Source organism: Lagenorhynchus albirostris, chromosome 18, assembly GCF_949774975.1.
Source record: "Lagenorhynchus albirostris chromosome 18, mLagAlb1.1, whole genome shotgun sequence".
Classification (NCBI taxonomy): domain Eukaryota; kingdom Metazoa; phylum Chordata; class Mammalia; order Artiodactyla; family Delphinidae; genus Lagenorhynchus; species Lagenorhynchus albirostris.
Genome location: NC_083112.1, coordinates 7,109,085 through 7,121,156, shown reverse-complemented (window position 1 = coordinate 7,121,156; position 12,072 = coordinate 7,109,085). Strand labels below are relative to the sequence as shown.

At 37.4% G+C, this 12,072-nt stretch overlaps 1 protein-coding gene across 2 annotated transcripts in view; it reads left to right on the top strand.

Moving 5' to 3' along the window:
- The window catches only part of KATNAL1 (katanin catalytic subunit A1 like 1), a 76,176-nt gene that overhangs the window by 19,910 nt on the left and 44,194 nt on the right, over positions 1-12,072 (top strand). For both annotated transcript variants that reach the window (XR_009536777.1, XM_060129176.1), the window contains exon 4: positions 11,207-11,375. Coding sequence is in view for 1 of the 2 variants with exons in the window: in XM_060129176.1 (XP_059985159.1) it covers positions 11,207-11,375 (169 nt within the window). In the remaining variant the exon portion in view is untranslated. The remainder of the gene's footprint in view (positions 1-11,206; positions 11,376-12,072) is intronic.

Here is a 12,072-nt window from a genome sequence, read left to right as displayed (position 1 = left end):
CTAGGCTCTGGGAAATTTTCCTGGGATTGGGAGGTAGGAGAGCAAGCTTTTGTATCAGTTCCACCACTAACTGAGTGGTCCTCCAAGTTAATTTCACTTCTCTGTGCCTCACTTTTCACCTCTGTAAAATGTACATCATGATGAGATTGTTTTGTAAAATTGTTTTAAAGTCTTAGGAAGAAAAACACTACTATTGCTCTATCCAACGTATATTTTATGAGCATTCATCATATACTCAACTTTATTTTTGGCCCTGTGGAAAGTATAAAGGTAATAAAAAAAAAACCCAGCACAGACCTTGGCCTCCAGAAACCATCAGAAAAATAATGCAGACATTGTGGGAAGCTTAACCTAGGATGCTGGCGCTTATTGTATGCCAAGTACTATGCTGGGCGCCAGTACTATGGTGGGGATACGGTGGGGGGATGCAGAAACAGATACAGTCCCTGCCTTCCTGAGCTTACAGTCTTGTAAACTGGGTGTGAGAGCCATTACTGAGGTAGAATGGACTGGATTTGGTGATTAATGATATAAGAGAATGAGAGAATTGGAGCAGGTAATTAAATATCTAGATGAAGCTGTTGAATAGGAATTGGAAATGAGAACCAGAGTTTAAGAGAGATTGGGATTAGTAGTGGTTACTTAGGAATCATCAGCAAGTATGGAATTTTAAGAAAGAAATTTTAAGGTCATTCTTCATATGGTAGAGTAGGTTATTGCTGAGTATGATTGGCAGGTTGAGATTATACTCATTTCTAAACATTCTGGAGTCATATTCTCTTCCAGAATTCTGTTTCTGGAGTGTGGGATGGACTCTATATTTAGACTATGGGAAGAATTAGGTAGCAGTGCTGATTAACCATAGTCATTGACATTTATTGAGGAGTTTTTAACTGGGAACCAGGTACTATGCTAATGAACTCTCTACATGGTTTTTTTCTTGGGCTTCACAACCACCCTCTAAAATAGGTACTATTAATATCATCCCTATTTTTTTTTAGAAGAAATTGAAGCTTAAAGATTCTAAGCAACTTTATCAAATGTTGCATGTAGGTTAAGTAAGATAAGGATTGAGAATTGGATTGGATTTAGCAACATGGAGCTCACTGGTGACCATGATGAGTGGTTTTGGTGGAATGGTGGAGAATAATGGAGTGGGTTCAGAGAATGGGAAGAGAGGAATTGAAAACAATGAATGCGTGCAGTTCTTTCAGCGAGTCTTGTTGAAAAGGGGAGCATAGAAATTGAGTGGTAGTTGGGGAAGTGGAATCAAAATTTGTTGTTGTTTCTGAGACTTTTGTATGCTGATGAGAATGCTGCAGCAGAAAGGGGAAGATTGACGATGCCTGGGAGAAAGAGGCACTACTGGAGCAATGTCCCTGAGTAGACAAGAGGAGGCAGGATCCAGTGTACAGGTGGGGCGGCTGCAGGATAGCTGATTCAGAGTAGCTGGAGGGAAGGCAGTTAGTTATAAAGGCTGTGGACGCAGAGAAGTGGGCAGATGTGGAGGTGAGCGCTTGTGGAGGTTCTCTCCTGATGATTTCGATGAGGGAAGAAAAGCAAGCAGGATCATCTGAGAGTGAGGGCGGGGTGCAGGTGTTTTCCAGGGTTTAAATTCTCACCTAAAGTGTCCCAAGAGGGGACATCCATTCCATTTGGCTATTTTATTTCTTTTATGTAAGTTTTCTAGGAAGCATTTGTCTTATTTTGCAGAACTCAGTAGTCATTCATTTGAAATCTTATTTTGGAATCCTAGGTATTTATTACAATGAGTGCCTAAAAACTTGGTATTTCTATCGTTTTTTTTTTTTTATGTTACAGAAAAGACAACTGAAAGATAGAAATTTTAATTCATTAGAGATAAACTAAGGAATGGGAACAAGATAGTGGTAAGTCAGAATGAAATCATAACACATCAGTTTTGTTTTCCTTGAAAGAAATATTTGCCTTGCTGCACTTTACCACTGTTTTCTCCCTTCTTCTTTCCTCTGGCAAACTGCTGTGATGTGTACTCTCCCTGTGTTGCCATTCACTGCTTCTCTTTCCTTAATAAGTAGAAATCCTGGATCTCTATTCATTGCAGTATGGGACGGACTGCTTGAAGACAGCTTCCTAATTTAAAATGGAATATGCCAAATTCTCAAGAGTTAAGGTGTTTAACTTTTGTAACAGTTGATAGTATTTACCATCTTTCTTCTTTTGGCTTCTGTTACACTGTACTATGCTTTTTCCTTCCTCTTTTTTTTTTTTTTTTTCTAACTGTGGCCCCTTCTTCTCTTATCTCCTCCTCTTGTTGTTCCCTAGTGCTGTCCCTCTGCTCGTTCTATATTCACTTCAGCTCCTTATATCCAGCCCCACTCTCTCTCTGCTTTGCAGACGACATTAGTGATAGGAGGATCGTGCCTTCTGGTTTGCATGAGCAGTCTAATTGTCGTTTGTAGATAACTTCTCTTTTCTCTCTCATTGTTTTTATGATTTTATTTTTTGTCTTGGTGTTAAATAGTTTCACTATAGATTATCTGAATATGGATTTGTTTTTATTTAACACTCCTTAAGACTTGTGTTTCTTTTGTTTCAAATTCTTCTTTACGCTTTTAACCATTTTAAACGTTCATTTTTATAGTTCATAACTGATAGTTCTATTATCAGAAGTTATTTGGAGGCTTATCTTTCTGGTTATTTCTGCTGGCTCTTGTTTGTGGTAAAGCTGAGAATGTCCCTTCAAGGTTTGAGTCACTCTAATGTGTGGCTTGTTTAGGGGGATGTCACTCCTCAGAGGGTCTGTGTTGGGTTCAGCCAGGTGCCTTCAGGATGTCACCTGCCTGGACCACTTTTAGGTAAATTTCTTCACTTAAGGGAGTATAAAACTAAATGCCAAGTCACACGAGTGCAGGCCCTGGTTCCTGTTTCTGGGGGAGACTTGTACCTTACTCCACACATATAGAACATAGGCTCAGATGGACGGACGTACTTGTTTCTTCCACGTGCGTGTTTAAAGTCTGCCCTTTGAGAGTCCTGGCTTCACTCGCCAGTCTCAGTTCAGCTTTGACATTTGTAGGTCTCAGGCCTTGTCGCAGGCCTCACTTTGTGCTCATTAAACCTCGAGCCCTGGAAACCCTCAAGGACTGCCATGCCGTCAGCTGTATTTTATTTATTTTTTGACTGTTAGGTATTTCTCTTATTTTCTGGTAAGATCACCTATATATAAACAGGATATTTGTTACATTTTATCCAGAATTTTTTTTTTAATGTTACAGAAAAGAAAACTGAAAGATAGAAAATTCAATTCATTAGAGATAAACTATCTATATATTTATCATAAGTTCTTGAGGGTCTTATCCTCCAGTTTGTTGTTTCTGAGGACTTTTATTTATAGTTTAGTTGGGAACTCGTCTTCAGCGAGGCTTTAATTGCAGGATTTATATGTGGATAGAAAGGGATGTCCAATATAATACATAAAATATGTATATATTTTTAGCTAAACTATAAGCTTCTTGAATGCATGGACTATATCATATTTTTTTGTATTCCAGTGTTTTGAAAATCAGTAGAATATTTTCAGAACTTGACCATAAACTAGACAAAGAACTATGAGATATTTAAAGTTCAACTGATAGTATTTTAATATAATCTGTAAAAATTGTGTAGTCCCTATACTCTGAAAGAGTGCCATTGTCCATCTAGTTTTAAGGTCTTTAGACATAAGATAAATTAAATATTTTAAGTTTTTCAAGTTCAAAGGTCTTTAGAGTTAAATGGAAAAGGCAAGGGCCTATCTTTAGATCCAAAGAAGAGCAAGGTAAAATTAAATAATCAACCTGCCTGGGAGTAGTGGCATCCTACCATTAGACGAAATAATTAGTAATGTTATCGTCCCCTTCCCCTACCTTAGAAGTGATAGAATGACTGGCTTAGCAACTTTAAATAAGGATCAGTATGTCCCATCAGAGTCTCTGACAAGAATCTCGCCCCTGTTCTTGCTGAAATAGCTAGTTGTGGGTAACATCAAAATGCTAAGAGGGCAGCCCCCGTGATATTAAATGGGACTGTATAATATTTGGTGTGAGAAGTATGTCTGCAGCTCCAGATCTCATGCCAGCAGAAATTTTTGGCTAAATATTACCTTGTTTAACTTGGATAATTGTCTTCTGTAGTGGGTAAGCATCTTTCAACTCCAGTGACATTTAGAATTAAGAGTAGAAATGTCTAAGAGACTCAAAATTGTAATAGCAGTATTTTTTGTTAAGGGATATGTACATATTTATTTATTATTTTTATGTACCTGTAATTTAAAACAATATGGCTAATGAGGGTGATAAGCATGCAATTCCAATTTTAAGTGTATTATGGAATAATTTAGATCTGTGATTTTACATGAAAATTTATGTTAAGTACTTTTGGGGAACATTTAGGAGAAATTAGGCTTACCTCATTTATAAGTTTAACTTACTAAGTTTATGAAAGTATTTATATGTAAGTTATGCTTTGTTAAGTAAGACAATTGAAGAACTAAGAAGGAAATAAAATATATTACATTTATAAACGTATGTTAAAAATTTTAGTGGCATTTAATTAGCCAGGTTTGTAAATGGCATCAAGGTTTATTCAAAAACCTCTTAAAAGTGACTTCTAAAATCTGCTACTCTTGTACATAAAAAAAGATTTGTAAGTGAATCTAAAAGCTTTAAGGACTAACCGAATTTTTGCAGTTTTAACTTTAATAAATTGAATATTTAAAAAATCAAAGTAAACCTTTGAAGAGATTTTTTTGCACAAAAAGTACCCTTGAGGATATAAAGCAACTCGTATCAGCATGGCTTATAGTACTCCATGTGTTTCTGAGTGTGATTGATTTGCTTGTTAGATAGTGAGGGAAGACTTAATCCAGTATACAAAAAAGCCTTTTCTATTACGTAGTGTAGTATCTTGCATTCATCAAAAGTTCAGATATTTGTTGAAAAATTAATATTTTGAACTGACTCTGGAATATATCATACTAAAATATTTGTTTATAATTTTCTGATAGCAAATAACTAAAATTTCTAAAGTTCTTTTTAGAACTGGAACTTATTAAAGGTTAAGTTCTATGGAGTCACGTGATTTATGAAGAGGCACCACTGCAATTCAGTAGGGAAAGGTGGGTCTTGTCAGTAAATACTTCTGGGTTAATTGAATGTCCATGTGGTGAGGAAAATCTTAACCCCTTACCTCACATCATATAGAAAAACTAATTTGAAATAGATCACCACCTAAAATGTAAAAAGGTAATAAAATAAAACTTCCAGAAGAAAACATGGAAGGGATATTATCATCTTCTTGGGATAGCAAAGATTTATTAAACTGGACAATAAAGCATTAAAGTAAAAGATCAGTAAGTCAGAATTCTAAAATTATGAACTTCTTTTCATCAAGAGATGCACCATTAAGACAAGCCATATACTGGTAGAAAGTAAAAAAAAAAAAAAGGAAAGCCATATACTGGTAGAAGATGTTTGCAAAGCATATGTATGACAAAGGACTTGTATCCAGAATATATAAAGAACAACGATCAATAAATCAATAAGGAAAAGTCAGGCAACCCAGTTGAAAGAAAATGGACTAAAGACTGGAACAGATACTATACAAAAGAAGATACTCACATGGCTAGTAAGCATCTTGTTGAAAAGGTGTTTAACATCTGTAGCCATTCAAGAAAGGCAAGGTAGAACAACGAGACACCATTACACCCCACCCCACCCCCAGAATGACTAGGATGGGACAACTGGCACTCTCGTACATGGTGATGGGAGTGTAGAATGGCATCACTACTCTGGAATACCGTTGGCTATATTTACTAGAGCTAATCTTACATACACTTTATGATGCAGCTATTCTGCTCCTGGGTACAGATCCCAAAGAAATGAATGCTTCTGTTTACCATGAGGATAATTCCCATATTCATAGAGGCTTTAATAATAAACCTCAAATAGAAAACAGCTCAGGTGTCCATTCACAGAATTGATAAGTTGTATATTTATGCAATAGAATACTCCACAGCAGTGAAAAAGATAAACGGCTATATACAGGAACATGGATGAATTTCACAGGTAATGTTGAAAGAGTATGTACTATAGGATTCCATTTTATGAAACTAGAACAGGCAAGCCTAATCTATGACAGTAAGGTCAAAATAATGGTTACCGTTACCAGCTGATATTTACTAACAGGGGCCATGAAAAAAACTTTCTGGGGTATTGGGAAATGCTCTTTGTTCTACTGGTGGTTATACAGTACCAAAATTTATTGAGTTGTATACCTAACATATGTACATTTTACTGAATATATGGTATACCTCAATGAAAAATAGATTTAAAAAATTCTGTTAAGTATTAATCATCCCCATTTACAGAGGAAGAATATGAGGCTTGTAGATGTTAAGTGATACGCTCATATAATCAGTAATTGGTGGACCTGGGAGTAGGAAGGCACCCAGGGTTTAGGATTCTAAATCTAATGCTAACTCCGGATCACCATGCTGTTTCTCTGTGAAGGGAGGAATCGTGTTTGCAACGTTTTTATGTCAACAGCCAGTGTAGTTCCTGTCCTTATTAGATAAACATATATTTTCTGATTTGAAAAAATAGCAGTCATATATTTGATGAGAGTGGACATTAAAATTCTTAATCATTGGACTTCCCTGGCAGGCCAGTAGCTAAGACACTGCACTCCCAATGCAAGGGGCCCGGGTTCAATCTCTGGTCTGGGAACTTGATCCCGCATGCCACAGCTAAAGATCCTGCATGCTGCAACTAAAAAGATGCAGCAATGAAGATCCCACGTGCCGCAACTAAGACCTGAGGCAGCCAAATAAATATTTTAAAAAAAAATCTTAATCGTTAATTTCAAATAATAAGTCCTCTAATTTCTGTTTAAGCTTTGCTTTCTTGCCTCCTGATTTCTTACCAAGTAATTTCTCTTGGACTCAAAGTCTCATATATTGACCCCAAGTCCTTATAGTAAAAATATCAGTATGAACTACTTGGAACTCGTGTTTTTTTTCATTAGCTATGGAGAGGTATGTTTTCCTGTTTAATTCATACAGATTAATGTCATAGCAAAGTAAGAGTATTTTTCTTCCTTTTCCAGAAGTTTCAGTAATTTGATTTATGTTCTTGGGCATATATAGGACCTGTTCCAAATTTCTTTTTCTTATACTAGAATTCTAACAATGTATGAACAAACAGATATAACCAAAGAATTTAGAATGAACAAACAGATATAACCAAAGAATTTAGAATAATCATGAAACAGAAAGCTGGAAGAAATAGAAAGAGCTAAATAGATGGGAATCTTAAGAAGGTGCCTGTATAGCAGTTGGAGAAAATTGTGACCCTGTTTCTAAATATGGTGTGGAATGAAGGCATCTTCAGAAGAGGTCTCTTCCCCTTTGATTTCTGGAACCCTGGATGCTGGTGCTGTCTGACAGACAGTTCTATTTCTGTTGCCCAATCTTTTATGGAGATTTGCCAGGCAGTAATACAGTAGGTTCAACTGAGGATGTGTACTCTGAGCCCACATCACTAGCACATGTGTGTTTCTAGAACATGCCAAAAACTTTGTAGCAACCCTATAATTTCATTTTCTTAGGTGCTCAAATAATTTAATTAGTGGTGTTGTTATATTCATCATATTTAAAGTTTATTAACTACCAAGTAACTAATATGAATAATAAAATTTATGTAAGGAATAAGGAGTTATAATACAGTAGGATCTATGTACCCACCATGGAGTTTAAGATAAAGAACATTAGCATTACCTTGAAGGCCCCCTATGAGCTCCTCTGCATCCTGTTCCGTCCCCTCCTCTTTCAGAGTTAGCCACTGTCCTGGATTTGGGGTTTATCATTCCTTTGCCTTTCTTTATACTTTTAGCACATACATTTTAATCTCCACACAGTATCTTGTTTTGCTTAGAATCATACTGTATGTGTTCTTTGAACTTACTTTTTCACTCAACATTGTGGTCCTGAGATTGATCTATTATTATTGCATGTGGCTGTAATTCATGTTCACGTGAATATAGTATCCCATTACGTGAATGTATAATAATTTATGCATCTGTTCTGATACTGGACCTTTGGGTTGTTTCCAGGTGTTTACTATTACAAGCAGTGCTGTAAGAACATTTACATATAATACTGATATTTAATATTGCTTAGAAAGGGAATATTGGCTTTTGGAGGAAGTCAGGCTTATTTGCATATGATAGGGTAAGGCATCTTTCTTCCCATTCCCATTCCAGGAGGAGAACTGAGCTCAGTGTAGACATGCTACTCTTTTATCTGCAGATTTCCAGTTATTCTCTATATTTGAAATGCTGTAAGCTAGCAGGGTGTCAGCCTGTGTTTGACCATTGGGGCAGAGGCTGACGATGCTGTGCAACACTACTAATAAAGTCTCTTTTTAAAAAGAGACCAGTAAAAGGAGCCCTGAGACTTATTTTTGACAGCCTGGAAGCTGTCACTGAGTCCTTAAATTGAAGCATGCCATTGGGCAGTGATGCCCTAATGGAGGAAGAAGTACAGAACAGAGTCAAGGGTGTCCTTTGGGAAGCTGACAGTCTGTTTCGAATGTACTATCAAACTGCAGTGAGACGGAACTGAAGACCTGCAAAGCACAGGCACACTTTCTGTGAGACGTGGGACTTGCCACAAATGCCACATCTGGCCTCTTGAGCAGTTTCCTTCAGACCGTTTATGAGCCCGTCAGAATACTGAGTGGCAGGACAAGGTCAGCAGCAGCAAACACCTGGAGTGCAGCCTGTGAACGAGCTTTGACATAATTCTCGCAGCACAGCTTTACTGAACTGGCTGTGTGTGCAATGTGGACTGCAAGCAGGACTCCTCAGTGACCGCTAAATAGCAAGCTGAGGCGGGAAAGCACAAGCTGAGGAGGCAGAAGAAACGTTTCCAGAGTCCCTGCAGTTCACCCCTCCTCAGCGAGGCCACCGAGCAGCCTGGCACGCAGCTGTAAGGATGGGCTTGCTGTGTGAGCAAGAGCTTCGGGCTGGCTGTGCCTCCAGAAAGCAGGACCACAAACAATGACAGACTATTTAAATAGCAGGCGCAGCTGCTAGCAGAAGGGCAGACTTGACGTGTGTTCTGTGTGGAAGAGATTGTCAGTCGCTTTTTATTGTCTTTGGCCAGGAATCCAATTCAGGAAAGACATTATACATACACAGATATATATATATAAAACAGTAAAGTTCTGCTCTACTACTTTACACCTCTTCATCAAAACCAAACAGAGGGCTTCCCTGGTGGCGCAGTGGTTGAGAGTCCGCCTGCTTATGCAGGGGACACGGGTTCGTGCCCCGGTCCGGGAAGATCCCACGTGCCGCGGAGCGGCTGGGCCCGTGGGCCATGGCCGCTGGGCCTGCGCGTCCGGAGACTGTGCTCCGCAACGGGAGAGGCCACAGCAGTGAGAGGCCCGCATACCGCAAAAAAAAAAAACCAAAACAAAACAGAAATTCGTTCAAAAAACAATGGTTGCAATGAAATACTAGGAATAGAGCAACATAACATTTTTAGATTTTTAATCTTTACCAGTCTCATTACATTTTTACCTTATTGACAGAATACTTAAAAGACTAATAATGCGCTAGAACCAAAAACATAATAATACCTTTAAATTTGAGAATGCCTTATAACTATTTCACTATACACGATTTTCAAGTTCCTTTCCTGTGGATTTTTTCCCCACAAGATTGCTTATTCATCTTTGTCTCCTCCTAGGGCCTAGCACAGTAGAGGATATATACCTCCTAACAGGTGTGGGTGTCCAGTAAATAACTGTTTAACTGGATTGGACTCCAAGGATTCAGATGTCAGTGTATGGTAACCTAGTAGAAAGACATACACTTTTCACCAGCCTCTCTCATCCTCAGCACTTACATGTAGCGGTCTAATTCCAGTAGTCTGAAGATGCTGCAATATGTTAACTATTTTTTGCCTTGAGTTTTCAACCTTCCTGGCTTTTCATCCATTTTCCTGTTTTCCTGAGTTCATTGAGTAATACACATGTGAGACTTTTTCTGATACCAGGAAGAGAAACTCCGTGATGAGTTAGATGAATTAAAAGCATGAAGCTGGAAAAGGGATAAGAATAGATTTTGGCACATGGGTGGAAAAGGAACACACATATGGGATGTGAAGGGCTGCAAATACAGGCAGAGCTGTAAAGAGAGTAAAGGTAGGAAAACAGAGGCAGAGGCAGTTCAGGGCGGAAGAACTAAAAGCTTAGACACAAAGTGATGGAGTCTCCCCCAACACCCAGAGAGAGGCAAATAAATACTGTTCTGAGAAGCCCCATAATTCCACTATTTGAAGAAGACATGTTTCACATTACATTAGACAAAATATGCCACTTTGTAAGCATAATTATATTTATGTATTTATCAAAATTCTTTTTTAAAATTGCTGTATAATTGACATGTATTACATTAGTTTCAGGTGTACAACATAATGATTCAATATTTGTGTATATTGTGAAATGATCATCACCATAAATAGAATTAACATCCTTTGCCACATATAGTTATCAAAATTCTTGATTCCCATTTGGGGGCCTGTATAATTTGAATGATCCTGTGATTTTTGACACCCTCAAAGCATGAGTAATATTTTTACACATAAACTTTGCCCATAAATTGAGAAGATTTCATTAAGCCCTGCTGTTTGTAATTTGATGAATGACATGGTTTTTCCAACATGGAAGCAGAGAAAATCATTTTGGTTGTAAAGGATAAACTAGTAAGCTATGCAAATAAATATATTTTGAATTCTTGTCCTTTCAGCTTTTAATAATTTTTTTTTAAAGTTACTTGTTTGGCTTAGGACAGTAATGAATAAAGGAATTGATTTTCTGTTAACACTATTAAGATTATTAGATAGGAATAGTCTGTATTGCCCTCTATTGGTGAATGTTATTTTTGACAAAATAATTGCTGCTGTATGCGTCATTTATATGTATTTAATGTTTGTATCAACCAGTATACTTTACAGAAAAGCACTTTAAAAACTGACCTAGGAGTTGTAGCCATGAATTGGCAAAAGGGGGAAAAATTGACCTTGTGGGCTTATTGATTTAATAGTTTTATTGACTAATGTAGTATTGAAATACTTTTGCCTTTGATTAATTTTAATTTTATGTATTTATTTTTTTGTCAGAGCTCCACCTCAGATAAGGCGTCCCAATCGAGAAGTAAGACCTCTGAGGAAAGAAATGCCAGGAGGAGGAGCCCGGGGACCTGTAGGCCGAGCACATCCTATATCAAAGAGTGAAAAACCCTCTACAAGTAGGGACAAGGATTGTAGAGCAAGAGGGAGAGATGACAAGGCAAGACTACCTCTTTGTAACCCACTCACTTTAAGCCCGTGATGTTTGTTGCTTATTATACTTTTAGTGGGCTTTTCAGAGGACCCTGGTTTTGACATGGAAGAAGTTTTTTAAAAAACTTTGAATCAAAAACCTATGCAGTCTTTGCATTTTGAAGGCCATTCTGCACTGTCAGTAACCTCAGAGGTGTATATATTTCTTAATACACACACACAGAAATCTTAAGTATAATGGAGCTTTTCATTCTTTGAATTTCAAAATTGTATTAAATATCATCACAATTCTGATAATTAAAGATAAAAAATGACAAAATTAAATAGGAAATAATTTTGAATCTTAAATAGTAGTCCACGTTCACTTAGAGGAGGATGAGGAGGTAGTTTCAATTTCCTTTTTTTCCCACCCCCCTGCGGCTTTCCCCCTTGGTGTCCATACGTTTGTTCTCTACATCTATGTCTCAACTTCTGCCCTGCAAACAGGTTCATCTGTACCATTTTTCTAGGTTCCACATACATGCGTTAATATACGATATTTGTTTTTCTCTTTCTGACTTACTTCACTCTGTATGACAGTCTCTAAATCCATCCACGTCTCAACAAATGACCTAATTTCATTCCTTTTTATGGCTGAGTAATAGTCCATTGTATATATGCACCACATCTTCTTTATCCATTCCTCTGTCGATGGGCATTTAGGT